Source organism: Strigops habroptila, chromosome 5 (assembly GCF_004027225.2).
Source record: "Strigops habroptila isolate Jane chromosome 5, bStrHab1.2.pri, whole genome shotgun sequence".
Lineage (NCBI taxonomy): Eukaryota > Metazoa > Chordata > Aves > Psittaciformes > Psittacidae > Strigops > Strigops habroptila.
In genome coordinates, this window is record NC_044281.2 from 78,033,287 (window position 1) to 78,054,338 (window position 21,052).

The 21,052-nt window shown below is 43.2% G+C and overlaps 2 protein-coding genes across 6 annotated transcripts in view; both read left to right on the forward strand.

Moving 5' to 3' along the window:
• Window positions 1-5,404, forward strand: part of TACC2 (transforming acidic coiled-coil containing protein 2) — a 101,988-nt gene extending 96,584 nt beyond the window's left edge. For all 5 annotated transcript variants that reach the window (XM_030487483.1, XM_030487484.1, XM_030487485.1 and 2 more), the window contains 4 exons: window positions 1,919-2,079; window positions 2,965-3,071; window positions 4,152-4,272; window positions 4,835-5,404. In XM_030487483.1, coding sequence (XP_030343343.1) covers window positions 1,919-2,079; window positions 2,965-3,071; window positions 4,152-4,272; window positions 4,835-4,900 — 455 coding nt within the window. In that variant the 3' untranslated portion in view covers window positions 4,901-5,404. The remainder of the gene's footprint in view (window positions 1-1,918; window positions 2,080-2,964; window positions 3,072-4,151; window positions 4,273-4,834) is intronic.
• A 962-nt stretch (window positions 5,405-6,366) lies between these two features.
• On the forward strand, window positions 6,367-9,873 carry LOC115608538 (ly6/PLAUR domain-containing protein 3-like). Its single transcript, XM_030487488.1, has 3 exons — window positions 6,367-6,630; window positions 7,442-7,558; window positions 8,277-9,873. The coding sequence occupies exons 1-3, from the start codon at window positions 6,576-6,578 to the stop codon at window positions 8,480-8,482; spliced, it is 378 nt and encodes a 125-aa protein (XP_030343348.1). The 5' UTR covers window positions 6,367-6,575; the 3' UTR covers window positions 8,483-9,873.
• Window positions 9,874-21,052: the final 11,179 nt, after the last annotated feature.

Consider the following 21,052-nt stretch of genomic DNA (forward strand, 5'->3'; position numbering starts at 1 on the left):
TGGGGGATGAGTATTTGAGGAGCTGGTCCAGCCGAAGAGAGAGGAGGATGCACTGGGAGGGAACAGGAAGAGCTCGGTAGTCGTGAGGGAGTGAGTCATGGACTAACTGTGTAGCTTGCCCTAGAAACAAAAAAGGAGGAAGTTGCTAAAATACCACAGACAGCAGAAAAAGTGAAGTTGTGGCATTAAAGGCATTTAAGTACATTACATGATCGTGCAGATGGATTCCTTTCCCCTGCACAGAGCTGTGACAACAGAGGTTTTGCCAGAGAGCAGGATCCTGCCAGTAAGGGTTTTGGAATTAAGCTAGAGAGCGTGTAATCTCCAGCGTGATTAACCAAATCTTATGCTGGAACACACAAGGTGACAACTTCTCAGGTTTAGAAAAATAAAGGGATGACAAATGGTTTTCTCATTTTACTTGAGATTACATTAATTTTGACATTACATGTGATCACAGAGTGTCTTTAAGAAGGTAGAATAGAAAAGAATGTTTATTTACTATGAAATATTAAATGTTATCAAACTGATGCAGCAGGATTTGTCAGTTCAAGGTGTTTGTTCACCAGTAAAATAAAGGTGTTACAATTTCCAATGCTGCAAACTCAGTGCAGGCCCTGAGAGCTTCTCTGGCCCTTTCGGTCTCCTGTGACACATAGAGCAAAATAACCTCAGGTCAGGCTCTGCCCAAGCAAGATGCTGTGAGGAGTGTGCAGAGGAGCACAGCACATTACCAACATGAGCGTCGTCGCTGCTCTGGGCCAGGTTAGGCTAGGAAAAAGGTGTATAAAAGGGCTGAATATGCAAAAGGAAGAGATTAATCTCAGTTTGGGAATGGACAGTATCAACTCTGACATTTCAGAGCCGAGCAGCACTATGAAATACTTAATTCAAGTTAAGATTTCTATTCAAATAAAAAAGTAAACTCTCATTTAGTTCTTTATATTTCAAAATATAAAGGCCTAAATGAAAAGTTGTAGCTCCTCAAATGTCCCGTGCTTTTTACATGGGAGAACTTACCTTATTTTAGTTTGCATCAAAGACAAAAGAAAAAGGTAATAAAGCTGCTATATTTTGTGGGTTGGTTTTCATTTCAGTACATTTCAAAGTAGCCTTTAAAAGATGGACACACGAATCACATTTTAGGGTATGAAGCAAACAGTGAAGCATTTTGGAAGGCAAGGCCAGACCTTCTTTTCCAGTGTCATATGGGTATTCCAATTTACTAGTAGGTCAATTCCTTTGAAAAGTTCTCTCCCATATGGATTTGGATTTCTGTTTCCACTATCCCTGCCTCTGTCCCTGCATTAAATTTAACTATACACAGGAGACGCTTGGAAGATGCTCTCTGCAGACCAGAACTTAGAAATTCTATATAGTGTTCGATTTCCTTCCTGCCACTTGCTGCAGAATGAGAGTTTGCAAAACACTCTTTTCCAAGGGAAGAATTAAGAGTTGAATTCCATTGAGCAAAGTGCCTTGTTTGTAAAGATTAGGAGAGATGCCAGGAGATGACAGGCATGTATCAGCAATGGCCCATAATTTATTGCCAGTGCTAGTAATATGCATAAATGTCCTGTCTTTCAGCTAGCGCATCTTCAGGCCAAGGAGGGAAATCCAACATCAGTCTTTCTCATGGGAACAGCTGAGTTCAGAGTGCAATAAATCAGCAGTACAGAGAGAGATTCACATTTTTCTCCAGCATCAAAATATTTGAATATACTGTATTTAGCAACCTTTTCCCAAAACAGGATTGCGTGTTTACATAAAAGAGACTTTTATTTGGATCCTGCAAACTTACTAATCCACAACATAGAGCACAGTAGAGTTGAAACTATAGATGATAGTGACATCAGTATTCTTTTACTAGTCTTACCCTTTCTAAAATCACTGTTTTCCCTCCCCTTCTTTCTAACAGAGGATGAACAGAGAGAGAAATCTGTCTCCCACCACACTGTTCAGCAGCTGATAGTGGAGAAGGAACAAGCATTGGCAGATCTGAACTCAGTGGAGAAGTCACTGGCGGATCTTTTCAGGAGATACGAGAAAATGAAAGAAGTATTGGAGGGTTTTCGGAAGGTGAGTCTTGTTAAAGTCCCCTCCTTCAAAGAGCAAAGCAGAGCAGGCCCTCGTGTGTACCAGTTCTGCTTAACAGAAGGCAGGACTTTGTTTCCAGTTGAATCTGATGTACTACATTAGACTGCAGTGTGCTGGGGGAGGGAGAACATGACTGCTCATTTGTGCTTTCCCTTTGGAATAGCTTTAAAAAGATGGAGATTTTCCACAGGAGCACCTTGCTCCCATCTGTGACACTGCGACTTCAGTAGATGTCACATAATCTGGAGAGGGGCTTTGGACAAGGGCCTGTAGGGACAGGCCAAGGGGAATGGCTTTAACCTGCCAGAGGGGAGACTGAGATGAGCTCTGAGGCAGAAGCTCTTCCCTGTGAGGGTGCTGAGGCATTGGCACAGGGTGCCCAGAGAAGCTGTGGCTGCCCCATCCCTGGCAGTGTTCAAGGCCAGGTTGGACACAGGGGCTTGGAGCAACCTGCTCTAGTGGAAGGTGTCCCTGCCCGTGGCAGGGGGTCAGAACTGGATGAGCTTTAAGCTCCCTTCCGACACAAACCAGTCTGGGATTCTGTGACTTGAGCCCATGCCAGGGCTGGCTTCTGGTCTGAGCATTCTGTTCAAATCTAGGATGTGAACTCCTCAAGTCAGAGGCTATGTCTAAAGTGCATGACATAATGTTATCCTCGGATGAAGGATTGAAGCCATGTATCAATGCAAACAGAACTGTAAAGCCTTTTGCACTGTGTAATACTGCATCAGATAGCTGTTCTATGCAGGGTGTCAGTGTTAGACTGCAGCTCTTATAATATCTGAGTGTAACTCCCACAAATAGGTGCCTGTCCTCCACTTCAACCACTTGAATTACATTATATTGAATGTAATCTTCTCACTTTAGAATGAAGAAGTGTTAAAGAAATGTGCGCAGGAGTATTTATCACGAGTGAAGAAGGAAGAGCAGAGGTATCAAGCACTCAAAATTCACGCTGAGGAAAAACTGGACAGGTAACTGATTGTACACATCTCTCTTCAGGAGTTCATGCTGCAGGAGTATTCTTGGATGGACCTTGCATCCCAAACCTGCTCCTTCAGTACACAGAGCACAGGTTGCTCTGGGATGGAGGGTGGAATGAAACACCATAATGAGTATTCCTGTGATGTGCTGATGTTTCTACCAGCTCCTGACCACACAGAACACCTTAAATTTCTATCTTTATCAAATGTCTTCATGTTTCTTTAACATATTTTCCAGGGAAGAAGGAAGCCATTAGCTAGGTTTATGCAGCAGTAGAGGGATGTTCTCAGATATTTGCACCTGCAGCCAGTATTCCTGCCCCCAGAGATTTGCTATTGCCCCTGTGCTGTATTAGTGCCCCTGCATCAGTCAGCAGAGCAGAACACGTAAGTGCAGCTCAGCCCTTTCAGTGCAGAGTTAGTTTCTCCTCAGTAACACCAGTTACCTGAGCTGGATCAGCCCAACTTGTGCTGAGGGTGACAAGGAATAGTCATACAAAAGAATCATGCCAGATGTGCGTGGATATTAACTCCTTAAATCACCCTTAAGGAGAGAACATCAGGTTGTGGCTTAAGCCACAGAGAGGCAGCTCTGGTTGACTTTTTTTTATATGCTTCCATGTAATGGCCAGTTAAGCATTTCCAGGAATTCCATTCAGGACTCATATACAGTCCCCTAGACCCAAAAAATGTTTCCAAAATGTCACTAGGATTGATCAGTGCCTACAACAAAGTAAAACTTGGATTTGCTTTCCAGCTGTTGTCCCAGTTATGAGCCTGCTCTGTAAGATCTGGAGGTCATGTTTAGAAGCTGCCATAAAACATTTCTATCGAAGTGATATCTGTGACCCCAGCACAGATATCTGAGAGAAGCATGGAGGAGATGGCACAGACATTAAGTAAAGGCTTTGCAGCCTCTGCTGAGCAAGAGAGGGAGTCGTGGAAAGCCTCTAGGGACAAGTCTCAGAATACTTTCCAAGACATGCATCTGTTAAGACATGGTCCATCCTTTGCTACCTGCTGTCCTTCCCTGTATAGAACATGATGTGACACAAATCTATGTTTTTCTAGAGCCAATGCTGAAATTGCACAAGTGAGAGGCAAGGCTCAGCAAGAGCAAGCAGCGTACCAGGCCAGCCTTCGTAAAGAGCAGCTCAAAGTGGATGCGTTGGAAAGAACACTGGAACAAAAGGTAAACAGCCGTTTAGCTTTTTTAATGCAGAACAGGGTGACCAAAATTAAGTGAAACATGTAATTCCAATGCTGGCTTATGTGCCTCCACTACGTTAACATAGACAAAATGATCAGATACATTGATCTATACAGCTTAAGGCAAAAAGAGCTGTAGGAAATCCCTGTTTATATCTCCTGTTCTCCCACACAGCAAAGGAGCTTGTTTTCAGTACAGTACAGCTCGTCCTTGCTTAGAGCCCCTGACAAACAGGGTGAAAATAATGCTCTAAAAGTGCAGCCTAGAAATACATTTACACTGTGTGTTGTTATTCTATGCTAGGAATAACTGCTGTAAAGCTATATCTGCTTTAGTGCTAAGTTGTTATGAAGGCAAAGGAGATGTATATGGAAATAAGTAAGCATAGTGTTTGAATGCACTATAAGTAGCTGTACTATGTATATATATAAAAATATACGTACATATGTCTCTCTATATGTATAGATATTTTGTTCTCAGTACTGGAGAGAACTTCATTATCCCAACTTCTCCCAAATTCTTAATAATGCCTTTTATTTTCCAGAATAAAGAGATAGAAGAATTAACAAAGATTTGTGATGAACTGATTGCCAAAATGGGGAAAAGCTAACTTCTAACCAAATTTCTGGACTTCAATATTGAGTGCAATATGACCATTGGCACACTGATGTCCATACATTTATGTGGACAGGTTATATTTTCACTTTTTCGTATGCACTACTGTATTTTCTTTCTAAATAAAGTTGATTTAATTGTATGCAGTACTCAGATGACTATCAGAATTTCTTGCTATTGTTTGCATTTTCATAGTATAATTCATAGCAAGTTGATCTCAAAGTTCCTGTATCAGGGAGATTGTCAAGTTCTCTAAGAAATTACAAATTGCTGATCCTAGCCTTCCCTTTGTACATGAGTTCCCATGTTGGATGTCTTTTGGATTTAATATAAACATGTATTACTTGCATGGGGACTCTTGCCTTAAGGAGCATAAACTTTATCTGCATTTGCTGATTTGTAAAATAAAATTAAAAATGGAAGAAAAAAAAGGAAATGCATGTCACTGAAATGAAATTCTCTATTGTAAATAAATTTTTTCGTTGAAAGTTGAAGATGAGAATGGTTCTGTTTTATGGACTTCACTTGCTTATTTCTTGTGCTACTCTGATTAATGAATTCCTTTGCAGAAAGCACTTTGGGGGTTGTCCTGGGTTCAGCTATAGCAGTCATTTTTCTCCTGCTTAGTAGCTGGTGCAGTGCTGTGTTTTTTAACTTTCAGCCTGGGAACAACGCTGATAACACCGATGTTTTTAGTTGTTGCTAAGTAATGTTTATTCCAACCAAGGACTTTCTCAGTCTCATGCTTTGCCAGGGAGGAGGGGAAGCCGGGAGGAAGCAGAGACAGGACACCTGACCCAAACTAGCCAAAGGGGTATTCCATACCACAGCACGTCATGCCCAGTATATAAACCGGGGGGAGTTACCCGGAAGGCCCAGATCACTTCTCGGGTCGGGCTGGGTATCGGTCGGCGGGTGGTGAGCAATTGTATCCTCTCCCCTTGTTATTTCACTAATCGTTATTATCATTGGTGGTAGCAGTAGTGGTTCTGTGTTATACCTTAGTTGCGGGACGGCTCTTATCTCAACCTGTGGGAGTTACATTCTTCCCATTCTCCTCCCCATTCCTCCGGGAGCGGGGGGAGGAAGAAGGAGGGGGGGGGAAGTGAGCGAGCGGCTGCGTGGTTCTGAGTTACCGGCTGGGCTCAAACCACGACAGGGGTCACTCACTGCTTGGAGCACTCCGTGAGGCACAAGAATATACCACTTATGTGCACATATCTGTGTCAGCATCTTGCTCTCTCTCTAAATACGTATATATATATGCTAGATTTGGACCACTCTAGGTCTCAAGCACAAACTTAATCCTCCAAAATGTTTAACGCTCTGACCCTGATCCAGCAGATCTCACAGGGAGATGTGACGAGGCTCTTTGCACAAGTCAAAGGCAGTGACATGTAGTGGTGGGACGGTAGTTTTTAAGCACATCTATCACTGAAAGGTGAATGCATTTTCTTCTTCCTGCCCCCGGAAGCATTTGCCTGCCGGGTTTGTGGAGAGGAAGTACGTGTGCTTAGCAGTACAACCAGAATAAGCTCCATAAGTAGCATTCTTGGACACCTCTTTATCCTGTAAGTTATCCTCTGCAGAGGATTAGATATGTAAGAGAAGCATTAAGGCTTTAATAGCAAACTGCTTGCTTTGCTTAATGGTGCATCTCTTGTATCTCCATGATGTGGACAGTCTTCAGCCTGGTTCTTGTCAGCTTCCTTTTTGTACTCAAAAGTAAGTCAACTCCCTTTTCTTTCCTTTTTTAGTTCACTTCCTACTTCAGGCATGGTTGAGCCTCTTTGCTGTTCTGGGCTTTCTCTCCTGGCTTTGTTTGGTTTGAGATTATTTTGTGGATGTGGTTAGCAGCTCACTACACCTCTGCTGTGTAATGTAAACATCAATATCTATGTTAACAACAGCAAGTGTGCCTTCTGCTCTGCAAGTTTCAAGTAAGGTATTTGAAATAGATTTCAAATTCATGCTTGCCTTTGAAACTACCATGTAGTTGGAACCAAGGAAAAGAATGAGGATTGAGTTACGGTTGTGATGTTTAAGCAAAACCTACAGTGCACTCTTGTGCCTTCCAGCTGAATTCATATTTTGGGAGAAAATGAAATCTGGATCATATTAAGATTTTTTTTGTGTTTAAAATATCATTTTTTTATGGTACTATGGGCCAAAGATCATGAGGGAGGAGGGGAAAACATGATGTTCCAACTTGTTACAGTGGCCTCTGCTCTGAAAGTGTTACAAGAAAGTGTGGATGCAATTACAGAACATAAAATGTTCGCAGATTATTTTAAGTATAATTGAAACAATAATATATGGCTGATTTTAGTTTAATCTTTAAAATCAGTATCTCGACCACTTTTAAAAGAGAAAAATCAGGAGGATTTGCAAATCTTTGGATTTTTTAAAACCTTTTTGCTTTTTTTTCAATATTATTCAAATAAAATTAGGAAGACTGTGTAGCTTATCATTTAAAATACTTTTTGTAAGCTCAGTACCCTATTGTTACAAGTGGTCTTTTTCTCCTTAATGCCAGGTGAAGCACTGCAGTGTTACACCTGCGTAGGTTCTAGTGATGAAGACTGTAACAGACAAGGAACTCAGCAATGTCCAGGGCATTCAGATGCGTGCGCGATCATTAGAGGACAAGCAAGTAAGTAGTCACCAACAGTTCAGACTCATTACATGTTTAATAGCAGAAATAAGTAATCAATATTGGAAAGAGAAGAGTATATATAAGCTAAGGAGAAAAACAAAGGGAAATGTTTCTCCTAAAATAAATCCTGTTAATAAATAAACCTGCTCTAGTGGAAGGTGTCCCTGCCCGTGGCAGGGATGGAACTGGATGAGCTTTAAGGTCCCTTCCAACCCAAACCATTCTAGGATTCTAAGAAACCCTGTTAATAAATCTCAATCCCTAATTTTATTGGTTTAGCAGCAATCTGATACAAAATCCCACTGAGTATGATGTGCCACAATGCACTGTATCCACACCATGTGAAAGCTGTAAAAAAGCAGTTGAAGTATTACCCTCTTCTTATTAAAGTCTGTTGTTTATAAGGACTTTACAATTTAAAGGACTTGCCTGGAAATTAGGAAGGAAAAGCAGCTAATAAGTCACTGCGCTTGAGCATTTTCAGATATATTTAAGCTGCAGCAGTTGCATCTAAGATAAATTACAGTTATTTAACTTAAATGGGAGCTGGTTAGTGTGCTGTAAGCTGATGCAACTCTATTCATTTACTTCTAAGGAATGGCCAAACCTAATGTTGCTCAGTGTTGGATGGTCAGATTCATGCTGAGGAGATGCAAAGAGGAGTGGGTGACCATGACCATGCAGGTCCTTTTGGTTCACTATGGCTCTGTTCTAGGTGGCATTATGAAGTCCTGTTCGTTCAGGTCCTTCTGCGAGCGGGCAAAGAGGGATGGATCCAAAGCACCTGGAGTGAGCGTTCAGTGCTGCTATTCAAACAACTGCAATGCAAAGAGCCTGGCTTCAAGGGTCACCACCTCCACGAGCTACTTCTCTCTCCTTGTCTTTACACTGTTGTGGCACCCACTGTTGAAGCTGACATGAGGGAGGAATAAGTATCCTGAAGCAACAAGTCTGCCTTCTTAGAAAGGGAGGATTATATTTCCTAATCACTTTACTCCATGTACTCCATGTTACTCCATGTCCATTTCTTCGTAGGCAAAAAGCAGTAGGCAGACCTGACAGATGTCCAGATCAAAGTTGCCCCATCTGCTAAATATGTCTCAACCTATATGTAAGAAACTCTGCCCTCTTCTTGTTTAAAGCAAGGAGTTGATTGTATGAATATCTCACATTTTCCTACTCTTTAGGGAAGGAGAAATCTTAGCTGCAAGTAGCCTTGTAGTAGGGCAAAGGACCAATATCTTCCAAATGCTGTTTACTCTCGGCAGACATTCAAAACGAGCTAAAATTTTCAAGCACAAGGTGTATCACTAGCTAGTAGGCAGGTGGTCCTCTGAAGCAGTGATGTTGAAAAGTCAAAACAAGAAGTGACATACCACACAATGTGATAGCACTAAAGAGAGTCTTGGGTCTGTGATGCTGGAGAGCAGGGTGGTACCTCCTTTCATTCAGAACTCGGGGACACAGACAAGCAGGTGAGTATATTTGTAGATTTTAATGTGCATCTGTGCTGATCTGATCTAATCTCTGGCACAGAATATGCATAGCACTGGCTTAAAGTCCAGCTGGTGTAATTGAAGTAGAGGTGGTCTTTTGGGTTCTAGTTTTAGGTGTCCATTTGGAAAAAGATTTGGTTGTCCAGTTTAAGGAAATCACAAGATCCGTGGCAAAGTAGTTTTTCTACTAGTTTTTGTGTTGTGACTTTTTTTGGGTACAATTCTTTGAAAAGTCAGTGTGTCATAGAATCCTACACATTCAGAGAGATGTTATGAAGGCTGCAAACTCTAAAGAGCTTCTTCAAGTGAAACCAGTGAAACCTCCACAGAGACCATAACCCCAGCCTGCCTTAGCTGTTGCCTGGCGCATGGACTAAACTGTCTCCTTGCTTCATTGTACTTGTTCCTCTACACGGATCCTTCCATCATCCCACGTAGACTGTGGCTTGAGATTGGGACCATTATTCTTCTGGGGCTTTGTTCAAATGGGCTCTCAGACAAGGCAGTTCTGGGCTATGCTTAGTTGTTAGGCACAAGTCTGATAAAGCTGTTGAATATAAAGATTGCAACAATGCAGCAGATCTTGTCTGAGAATGTTAATTTAGACTTAAATATCTGTATAAAATCCACTTAAGCTGGTTTGAATGTTCTTCATTTCGTCTCAGCTTGAACTGGTTCCTTCAATCTGTTCTGCTGCAGGATTATGTCTGTCTTTTCTTACTGTTCTGTAATGATAAACCCATATTGAATGTCATCTCTGTATATGCTCAGTGCACTTCCTTAACGAGAAAATAAAATACATGCGGTGGCTGACAATGTCTCTTCATAAACAAAACTGTATCTTCTGTTTGGGATTTCCCGTTGCAACCACTTTTCCAGCAGGAATTCCAGCTTCTTTTTCTGTGGGTTGTATTTCTTTAATCTGTTAGATGAAATAGTGAATGTTGATAGTTTTCTTACTGTGATATTTCCCTGATGAAACATGTAGGTGAGGCTCTATCCTCTTGACAAACACCATCTGTCACTCCTGACTGCAGCCAGGACTCAGAACTTCAGCCTCCCACGGCCTTGGGTTGATTCTGCCACCCAGCACATAACATTTGCTTTTACAGGGCTGACATTTTTCCTGCCTAATGATGAACCTGAAGTGTGCATGTATAGACCTAGAAACGATAAACCATATTTATGGATGGATGATGTTGGAGGGGTTTCACAATGGTTCTTGGCCTAAACACTAACAGGAAGACAAGCACAGAAAAAAATGTGCTTGGGACAAAAAAGAACGAGTATTTGTTAAACTCTATTAGAAACACAGAATATATTTTAAAGTTTCCATTGCCTTGTCTGTGCAGAGCTACTCCCAGTCATATGTAAAGTAGAAAGTGATTGTCTTTAGTTTGGTTGTTCTAAAATCTAATCATTCCCGGCACAGTGGCATACTCTGTCTTCCTTAACGCTGACTGACAGTTGGGACAAAAGGAGCAGAAACTGATAATGAAATGCCTTCTGCTGCAACAGAAAATGACAGGACTTCTTTATCATGAGTTGAATCACTGTAATGCATCAGTTGGGTAAGTACTGGGTTTGAACTTAATGTTACCCTCTCGCCTTCAAGAAAGGACCTGCAAAGCAAGAGATTTGTAATTTCTAAGTGAGAAAATCATAGAATCATCAGAGAAACCCACACTGGTTTGGGCTGGAAGGGACCTTAAAGCTCATCCAGTTCCAACCCCCTGCCACAGGCAGGGACACCTTCCACTAGAGCAGGTTGCTCCAAGCCCCTGTGTCCAACCTGGCCTTGAACACTGCCAGGGATGGGGCAGCCACAGCTTCTCTGGGCACCCTGTGCCAGCGCCTCAGCACCCTCACAGGGAAGAGCTTCTGCCTAAGAGCTCATCTCAATCTCCCCTCTGGCAGGTAAAAGCCATTCCCCCTTGTCTCTGTTACAACTTGTAAGACTTACAGGCAGCCTCCAATCATATTTTCCATGGTTTCTCATTATATCCTCTTGGGTTTGGCAGTACAGACAGCATTTCCTTATTTTCTCAGTCTTCTCAAAGACAGCAAGAGCCTCTGGGACCTACCAGGAGGGCATATCTGACAAAGTGCCCCTGCCCTTTCTCAAAGAGCATACATGCAAGTGTATCATGTAATTTGTGTTGATCTTCATCCAGGCTTGACTTTCTCAGCGAGTCAAGTCTTGGAACAGCGAGAGCAAAGTTCCAAGTTGTGTCCTGTTCTTGTTAAGGAATAAGCAATTCTGGAAGTTTGTGAGCTTTAAAATCTAGGTCAGAGAAGATTTACCTCAATATTGGTTGTGCTATTTAATGAAAGAAGTTTTAAGTACTTCTTGGGGTCACAGACTACAGTTTCTTTTCAACCTTTCTCTTCATGTGAAGTGATAGTCGTGTGGCTCTGTTCTGCAGGGATTAAACCAAACAACACCCTTGTACCTTGTGCCACCATGTCTTTGTCAAAGCCCAGCCGTGACAGATTTAACTGTGAGCATCGCTCCAAAGGCTTTTACCCTTTCTGGACCTTACAGATGTTTAGGATGTAGCCTGGGGCTGTGGCTGGTGATGGCCCTTGGAGGCAGTTTTGTGCTTTTAAAATCAGAAGTCCTTACTGCAATTCATGGTGCTCAAGGTTATCACCCACATACACGTACAAACACACTCCCTCTTATCATTCAGAGCCAGCAGCACAAAGGACATTTTTAATTGGTCAATTTATGATGTGCTTCCATGTAGAATATTTACTCACAACAGAGTGGAAAGAAATGATGACTGTTAACACAAGTAGCAGTGTGTACGAAGAATGTAGCTAGGAATTCATCATGCTGGGGGAGTAGGTACTAGTAAACTTCATCAGCATCCGAACAAAACAAGGGAAAAGCCACTCAGGGATTCAGCTTAGCACAAACCACAGGTGCAGCATGTGGTGCTTGGCAGAGGGCTTTATGGAAAGTAGGTCTTGCTAAAAACATCTCATTTGAGGCTGTGGATTTTTGCTGAGGAAGGCAAATACATAGATTTTGCAACGCATTCCAGATAGAATTGCAGTCGTGATACACAGACTGAGAGTTCAGGAGCTGGAAGAGCTAAAAACTGCAGACTGCAAAACCAAGTTCTTGGTATGTTGGACACAGTTGGTCTCACATCATCTTTCTGACAACCTCAGGGTGTTACCAGAAGTGTCACAAAAAGAAGGGGCTGTCAAAGTGCTGGCATGTCTGCATCAAGATAGTCCTATGCGTTGCCATAGGGACAGGTTTCCATGGGAGACACATAATTCGCTTTTCTGGAGCAAAAGTAAAGCAGAGGAATGAGAGTGGGAGGATGGGGCTGAGCATTTTCATAGAATCAGAGAATCCCAGACTGGTTTGTGTTGGAAGGGACCTTAAAGCTCATCCAGTTCCAACCTTCTGCCGCGGGCAGGGACACCTTCCACTACAGCAGGTTGCTCCAAGCCGCTGTGTCCAACCTGGCCTTGAACACCGCTAGGGTTGGGGCAGCCACAGCTTCTCTGGGCAGCTCTGCTCCACACTTAGCACTGTGAAGCAGTACACTCTACTGAAATTGCTTACACCACTTCTAGCAGCCTGATCTAGCCCAGCAGGCAATATTTCATTCAAAACCTACCCTTCTAGCTGCTAGCTCAGAAGACATATAAGCATGAGATGGTGTTTGAAAGGTGAAGGGGAATTTCTCATTTGAAGCCATTTCCCTTTTCTGAAGACTTCCAGCCCTTCATACTCACCAAAATGGTTTCCATTTTTTGCTTAAAACACTCAAGGTTGGAAGGTGTTTGAATGCTGGAAGAGACTTAGCCAAAACTCAAGTGTTCAAATGCAGTCACTGATTCCTATTGTCTTCGTTTGAGGCGTGTCATCTTATTTTAAGCAATGCCACTCACCCTCAGTTTCTGATTCTCAGTGCAAACAGGTCCATGTCTTCAGAACTGGCTTTTGAGATGTCTTCTTTTGATCCTGAGGATGTTCATCTTCCTTTAGCAGCTTGTTCTTAACCCCTTTTGCAGCTTTTCATCAAATGAAAAGATCTCCAAAAGTGTGTATTTATTGGTTTCAAGTTCTCACATATATGTGTCTCTGGAATGACATTTCTAATAGCACAATAATCTCTAAATTGTCTCTCCCAGCTCTGTGATGATCACTAATTTCAGCCTTTATCAGCGTGACATATTTTGCTTCATTTTATTTTATGCTGAGCAGATGAAGACTTCATGGCCAAGGCCTGTATCAGCCATCAGGAGGAAAGCTCCCAGCCCACCAGCAGATGCCCCAGAAACCCAGAAGCTCTGTTTAAAGCAGGATGCATTTAAATCACAGTCAGTTGTGAGAGTCAAGCCTCTCTGGGGCTGCAGAGGCAGGGTTAAGACACACTTTTAGAGCAATCCACTGTCATAGAAGAGAAATGAGCATTTTTGCAGTATGAAATGGCCTCGGTGCTTTGGTCTCACCTCTGACCCACTGCATCTTTGAAAGCTGCCACCACCAGCTGTACATAGGCAGGGAAGAGCTGCTAGTGACAACCCCCGTCTTCATCTCTCCCCTCATTTAGTCCTTCTAAGGGTTAAGCTTTACTTTTGGGAGCTGTCTTTCTGGACATTTCTTTTGCACTGTACCGTTAACGCTGCTTATGAGGATTTGGCAGTCTCCATCACTGAAGTTTCCACATTCCCCCAGCCAGCTATGACTCCTTGTATTGGATAAACATGTCTGGTTTTGCTAAATATTCAGTTTCAATGAATATGACTCTGGAAAGAGCAAACCAGCTACCAGGATGAAGCAAATCCCTGAGTAGGGCAGTTAACTGAGCCAGGAAAAATGTGCATTGGGAAGTCATCCGAGCAGGGATGTGCCCATGGGGCACTGGCAGAGGGTTTATTAGCATTCCTGTAATCCAGTGTAGGAGGAGCTCATGGAGAGGAGAAATCTACTAGGCTGCTATGCATTCGTTTGAGCAGCAGATGAAACCCAATGGTTTGTCCCATTGGTTTGGTTATAGCTCTCCCCAAGGTTTGGGACAGGGAAGAGCTTCTGCTAAAGCATCTTCATGACGCAGCTCTGCTCTGTTGAGTTTTTATACATTTAGTAGATCTTCCTCTGAATCCCAGCACAGCCACAGGGTCAAAATCCAAGATGGATATGTGCGTGAAAAATATCCATGTGTGTTTAGGGAGCAGTGCTCTTGAGATGAGAGTGTTTTTGCAGTCAAAGCAGTTTTCACCAACTGCTGGCAATTTCAGCTGTGATATTTTTGGAGCTGTGCAAGCCAAGAAGGCTTTTAGAGCTGGCCTTGATGAGACTCTTCTGAGGATGGTGACAGATAGGGGGTGGAAATAAAATTTTGGTTTGACACCTCTTGTTAACATCAGAGAGAAGCAGTCCCTGAAAAAGCCATCTTCTGTCCGCTCAAAAGTCAGCATCCCTTGTGGAAACTGAAAATGATCCCTTGCTCATGAAGGATCAGCAGTGCAGTGATCTCATCTGACCTTCACTTTAACATGGCTTATCCAAAGCTTTTTATGCTTATCCAAACCTTGGCTGCAGACTGCACAATGAACCCGAGCTATCTGGGGCAAATCCTCTCTTCCAGCTTGGAGGATGAAGAGAGGATTATGAGCCGGGGTTGTCTTGAGCCAGCAAATGGAACAGTCCTCCCCATCCTGGAGCTGGTTTCTAAGTCATGGTGTGCTTGAGGATGTGTCTGTGCCCAGTCTCAGAGACCAGTTTACCAGGAGACAGATGGCCTGCGGGCTGCTCTGCTCTCCAGAAATACAGAGTAAGCCACAGAGCTTAAAATAGTTCTCTCTTTCTTTTCCTTAAACAGTTTTACTCTAGTTTTGCCCAGCAACTACAGAAGCGTTTTCATTCATGCTATTTTCATAACTGGGAAACTGAGGTCGAGGTGGCCACAAGCCCCAGCCAGGCAGAGGAAAAGGGATTGCAGCCAGTGGCTGGAATTAGGACGAGGTTTAGCAATGCTGCTGCCATTGGAAGCTTGCCCTGGTTGAAGCAAGGTGCCTGCAGACAGACACCAACCCTCAGGTGTCTCAGCCCTGTCTCTGCTCCAGGTCCCCTCTCAGAGCTGGCCGTCTGGATGTCAGCTTTGTCCTGCTTCCCTGCTGGATGCTGCTGGGAATTTGGATGCATTTTAAATCAGATTAGACTCCACTAGTTCTGCATGAGAAGTCTGAAGTGGCTGCAGTGCCAAATCAAGGGCTCATTGAGGGAGATGTTGAGCATCAGTGCACCCATTCTTTATTCTTCCTGTCTAAGATCACCTTCATTGTGTTGCTGCATAATTCACAAAAGAATCTCCTCAGGTTGTCACCTAATCAATGAACTTCCACTTAGCCAACAGAAAACTCATCTTCAGCCCCTTAGCTGAGGCATGGTGGTGTCTCCAGGCAATACAGTGGGGCTGGCACACACAGGATGAGCTCCTCAGATGTAGGTACCACTGTGGACTCCACTCTGGACAGGTAACACAAACACACCTTATGGTTTTGCTGTTTGTGGAAAAATAGAAGAATTGCATATTGAAACACTAGAAATTTACAATAGAAAAGAAATGGTACAACTATGTTCAGCTTTGGATAATGCTTTTGCAGTGGTGACAAAATAAAGGCAGAGGTGAGGGAAGGTTTGGGGTTTAGGATTCAGTGTGAATCTCTACTGAGGCCAGATGAGGAAACTGGAAAAGGAAACAGGCACATAAGTCCTTCTGCAGATGTGAAAACTCTTAATATTTAAGTTTTCCTCTTCTTTTTTTCTTCTCTAAGGTTATGTACCCAGAAACCCCATCCAAAGGAACTCATTTTTACCTACACACAGAAGATCACAGAAGATGCTGCTCCATGTCAGAAACAGTGACCTGAGAGATGTTCCTTGGAAATTGCGTTTTATTTCCCCTGATCCAAGTATTAGGACTTTAATGCAATGTTTTCTTTTTATCACAGAATCAATTGTTAGGGAAGGCCCATTCAAGCATGATTTTGGTGGAGGTTTGGCTGTGGTGGTTTGTGATGCATCTTATTCCGGAATATTGACTGCAAGTCGTGGCAAAGACCGGCTGTTGCTCATCATACTGCATTACCTTCAAGTGAATGGGGCTTGGAGCAACCTGCTCTAGTGGAAGGTGTCCCTGCCCATGGCAGGGGGTTGGAACTGGATGAGCTTTAAGGTCCCTTCCAACCCAAACCATTCTATGATTCTATGAAATGGGAGCAGCCCAGCTTCTCACACCTAAGGAAGGACAGGGTACATTAACAAACTTCCAGAGGTGTTGGCTGCATGTTTGATTTATTAATCCTCAGCACTGGGCTGTGATAAAAACCAGGAGAAATAGGGCTGGGAAGGAGGAGGGTTGTACAGAAGCTGGAGCCTTTACAGAATATAATCAGGGCTTCCAGCCAGGACAAAATGAAAAGAGCTTTCAGCCACTGAATTGAGGTGGTTCTCAGGAAGAGCTGTTTGCTTTGTAGTACTTTTTGACCATAAAATATCATTCCAATACTACGCTTACTTGAACTGGAATTGTGTATCTCAGTGGAATCAAAGCTGCTGCAGTTAGCTGAATGTACAACCTCGATGAGCAGAGGCTCACGGGAGCGTGCTATGCGGTATCGCTCAGCTTTTTAATTGCTGTTAAACATAGCAGTATACACAAAGCAATGTGTTAACCCATGCAAAGCCCAATGATCTCACTGATGGCAAGGGAACTGCACACAGCATAACCAACCACAATGCCACAGAGGGACATTTATGGCAGCAATAACCAGTTTGCACTTACCCATCACCGCCGCAGGGCTGGCAGGCAGCAGGAGCTGTGCTAGCCAGTCATTTGCTTCTCAGTATCCGTGAAACGCTTTTACCTGGACCAGTTCTTTAGCAATACATCCAATCCTGCAGCCAAGCTGCTCTCTCAAGATAGCCAAGGCATATCACTTTATATATGCAATGATATCGTATAGCTCTGTTATGGTGGTAAAGCTAGCCCAGGAATGAAACCAGTCTACAAATCTGTACCCCAGGCAGGAAAAGTAATCCCTGCCTTTCTCTCAGCATCTCATGTCCTGACTAGGAGGGATGCAAGGTCTTGGTTCTGAAAGCTGGAGATCTTTTGAATTAAAAAATTATTGAATTAAAAAGAAGAAAAAAAAGCAGCAGCAGCAGAAAAATCTACATATTGTCAAACTGTCTTGATCTGCAGTAATATCCCACTACAAGGAAGGGATAAGCTGATCTATAGTGTGAAGGTATCAATGGAAACGCTTTGAATCCTGAGATCAGATTCAGATAAACCTTCAGCTTATCCTAATGACTGAATTAGTTTGAGTATGAGCCCATTTTTGCATAGCTTATCATTAGAGTATCTGCAAAACCTCTTGCTGGGCTGAAGAGCAGTTAGGCCATTTTACAGCTCTGCTGTGGAGGATGGAGGTGTCTATCGCACATGTGTGGGCATCCTTCTTCCTGGGAGCACTCTTCCACATGACCACGATAAACCCAAGTGAGTATGGACAGCATCTATATAATCTTTGAGCTGACATGGTTGTTCCACTTGGCAGATTTGGTTGTCATGGTACACGTGGTATTTTTCAGATGTTGCTAGCCCTGAGATACACATTAGGCTTCTGCTATTTGAATTGTGCTAACACCTGCTGTAGAGACCTTGATAACTGAATGACATTTTGACCCATAGACCAGATCTTACTTTACTTTCCTGGTCAGGGTTTTTTTCTGTGTCTCTCATCAGGAGAGCCTCACCCACAGCATCTCCAGAGTGAGAGAACTGCAAAAAATGATTGTCTCTATTGCCTTGCTGCAGCATGTGAAAGCAACATGAAAACAAATATTGATGACAGGCATGAAACAAGTCGTCTTGGCTTGATAGTTCATAGAATCACAGAATCACAGAACAGTTTGGGTTGGAAGGGACCTTAAAGCTCCTCCAGTTCCAACCCCCTGCCACGGGCAGGGACACCTTCCACTAGAGCAGGTTGCTCCAAGCCCCTGTGTCCAACCTGGCCTTGAACACTGCCAGGGATGGGGCAGCCACAGCTTCTCTGGGCACCCTGTGCCAGCGCCTCAGCACCCTCACAGGGAAGAGCTTCTGCCCAAGAGCTCATCTCAATCTCCCCTCTGGCAGGTTAAAGCCATTCCCCTTGGCCTGTCCCTACAGGCCCTTGTCCAAAGCCCCTCTCCAGGTTTCCAATATTTAAACTAGAAGTAACACGTACGTATTTCAAGCTTTATCAATTTTCTTGAATTATCAGAGTACCAAAACCTCTTGGCAAGCAGCAACCAGATAGACTTCTTTTGCAGACAGAGATTCTTAGTGTCTATCATGTATTTGTATTTGCCTTATTTGATTTATTCAGCTGTCTGGTTTGGAAATCTCACAAACATCACAACAATTAATGGCATCAATGACAACGATTGACAGGAAGTTTGAAAATTAAGAATCAAAACCACCACAATTCCATCTGCAGTCACATTCTGTTAAGATTTAAATGTCCTTAAATGACACTTAATTTGCACGTTCATGATTTGTTCCTTTGATGGAGCAAGATATCAAACAGCAATAGAGAACTGACTGATTAGGATCATCAGCAATCACTTCTTTTTGGTTCATTACATTACTTCACAGCTGCCTGATGCTTCCCAAACAGGAGGGGTATTACAGGACCTTTCATGCTCAAGTCAAGTAAAAAGAGATCAGTCCTTCTGGAAGATCATATGTAAATGCTAGGAATATATGGACAAATATAGGTACCCACTGATACCACCCAAGAGGCTGAAAAACTGGAGTATCATCTGTGTTACCTTTTCATACTGATGACATTTAAATTGAGGAAATAAATTCTCATGATATCAGAAAATCAGGCAGGTTTTTTACATGGGGTCATGTATTTGATCCTGGGAATGGAATGTTTTAGAAACAAGGTTGAAGCACCTTTCATCTGAGGATTTGGAAACCCCTCAGACAAACTTGAAGCTCAGACCATCTCACACATCCTCTTTTCCCTCTTTCTCTGTGTTCCCTGGAATTACTGAGGGCATTAGCAGCCATTTGTTCTGGAGAACATCTCTTCCCGCTTCTCAGCCCCTCTCTTGTTACTCTCAGTCACTTTGGTCTCCTCAGTATCATTAAAACATTCCCCCTCCCCCCCTTTTTTCCCCTCCATACACTAAAATAATCAGGACACCACCCATTTATATTCCTGTCACCCCAACTCCTCTTCAAATTCCTTATGAAAACTCCTTTTTCTCAGAAATTCCTTCTTTCATCCAACTGGCAACAGCGCTTGGTCACTGCTCAACTGTTCCTCAGCTGCTGCCAGGGCTTGGCCTGGCATCTGGCTCCCACGCAGGGTATCAGGCTTCCCATGCTTTGCTTACAATAATAGGAAACCTAACACCCATTCTGGAGGCTGGTAATGGGAAAAGATCTTTTGAGGTTTCCTCAAAATGGTTTTCCAAATGCCAGGGAATGTTTTATTCCCTGGCAAACAGCTGTTAGTAACCAGAGCCCTCCCCTCATTCTAATTTAACTATTACAATTACCTTTTAAACTCACATCTCATGACTTCTGGTTACAAAATAGAAGCATTTCTTCTTATATGCTTTAAAAGTATTCCTTTTTCCTCTGTATCACAGATGTCAGTCCGTGATGAAGTGAGTTTGCTCAGCTACATTTGTAGCTGCTGGTCAGATGAGACACAGGGATGTTGCTGAGGTCTGGGAGCACTCCTTGGGGTGGGGGGTACCATGGTGACAAATCCAGGGAGCGGCTTGGGATTATTTGGCTTTGGGATTGTTTGAGGCATTAACCAGCAACAAACTGCTGTTAGATGCCTCGAAGCTCTTGGGTAAATCCCTCCACATGCATCAGCTTGCATATAACATCACTGTATGTGTCTTTGTACTTTGACAAAAATACTTACAATATACTTGACAATACAATACACTTGACAAAAATCAAGCTTGAAATCTGTTAACGATGGCATCTCCCCTAATTTAAGGTGATGAATAATTCGCCCATTGGTTTATGTCTATGCAAGGTGCAATCTTTTCAGTCTATGAACCTCTTTACTGTGGAGTTTGAATTTTATGAGCATGACCAATGTGATGAAATCAAGTTGACTGTAAAATGATGGTTTTTGCGATGGGGCAGGAGGCAGCGCTCCCATCGCCCACCAGCAGATGGTACCCGGGATTTGCAAATAAACCTCTTCCCAGGGGCCTGGGCTCTCTGCTAGTTCTTCATCCAGGAAACAGCAGACATCAAAAGGCTGCTTGAAATGAATCCTGTTCCTCAGCAGCCCTGGAGACCAGACTGAGGAACCTGCCCCAGTATTTAGTGCCCTGTGTGCTGCATCCCCCAGCTCAGACTGTCTTGTAGATCCCTTTTCTTTAGGTGTGACATTATTTTACTGTTCTCAGAAGTAACACTTCATGATAAATACATCATGCACTGGCCATTCCTATTGCATCCTGTAAAAGCAATCATCTGCTGAACACATATCACCCGCATGGTAGCCATCATCAGCCTGAGCCGAGCCAGGCACAGCCAAGCCTTGATGTGCTTGGTGCTGTACAAGTGTAAGGGATGGGGCTGTCTCCAGCATGAACTTGGGCTGAACTTAGGAGCGGGTTCCCCACACAGAATCATGGAATTACAGAATTTTTTATGTTGGAAAAGACCTTTAAAATCCAGCCATTAACGCAGCACTGCCAAGTCACCACTAAACCATGTCCCTAAGTGCCACATCTACATGTCTTTTAAATACCTCCAGGGGTGGTGACTCCGTCACTGCCCCAGGCAGCCTGTTCCAGTGCTTGACAACGCTTTCAGTGAAGAAATGTTTCCTGATATCAAGTCTAAAGCTCTCCTGGTGTAACTTGAGGCCATGAGTTGCATTTCTACACAAAAATCCTAAAACACATTTGCAGGTGTTCAGGGTT

Excerpts from the sequence above, each read along its gene's own strand:
- LOC115608538 (XM_030487488.1), top strand. The coding sequence starts at position 6,576 with ATGATGTGGACAGTCTTCAGCCTGGTTCTTGTCAGCTTCCTTTTTGTA. Across the intron at positions 6,631-7,441 it reads CTTCCTTTTTGTACTCAAAA|GTGAAGCACTGCAGTGTTAC; the intron begins GTAAGTCAACTC and ends CCTTAATGCCAG. Across the intron at positions 7,559-8,276 it reads GATCATTAGAGGACAAGCAA|GTGGCATTATGAAGTCCTGT; the intron begins GTAAGTAGTCAC and ends GCTCTGTTCTAG.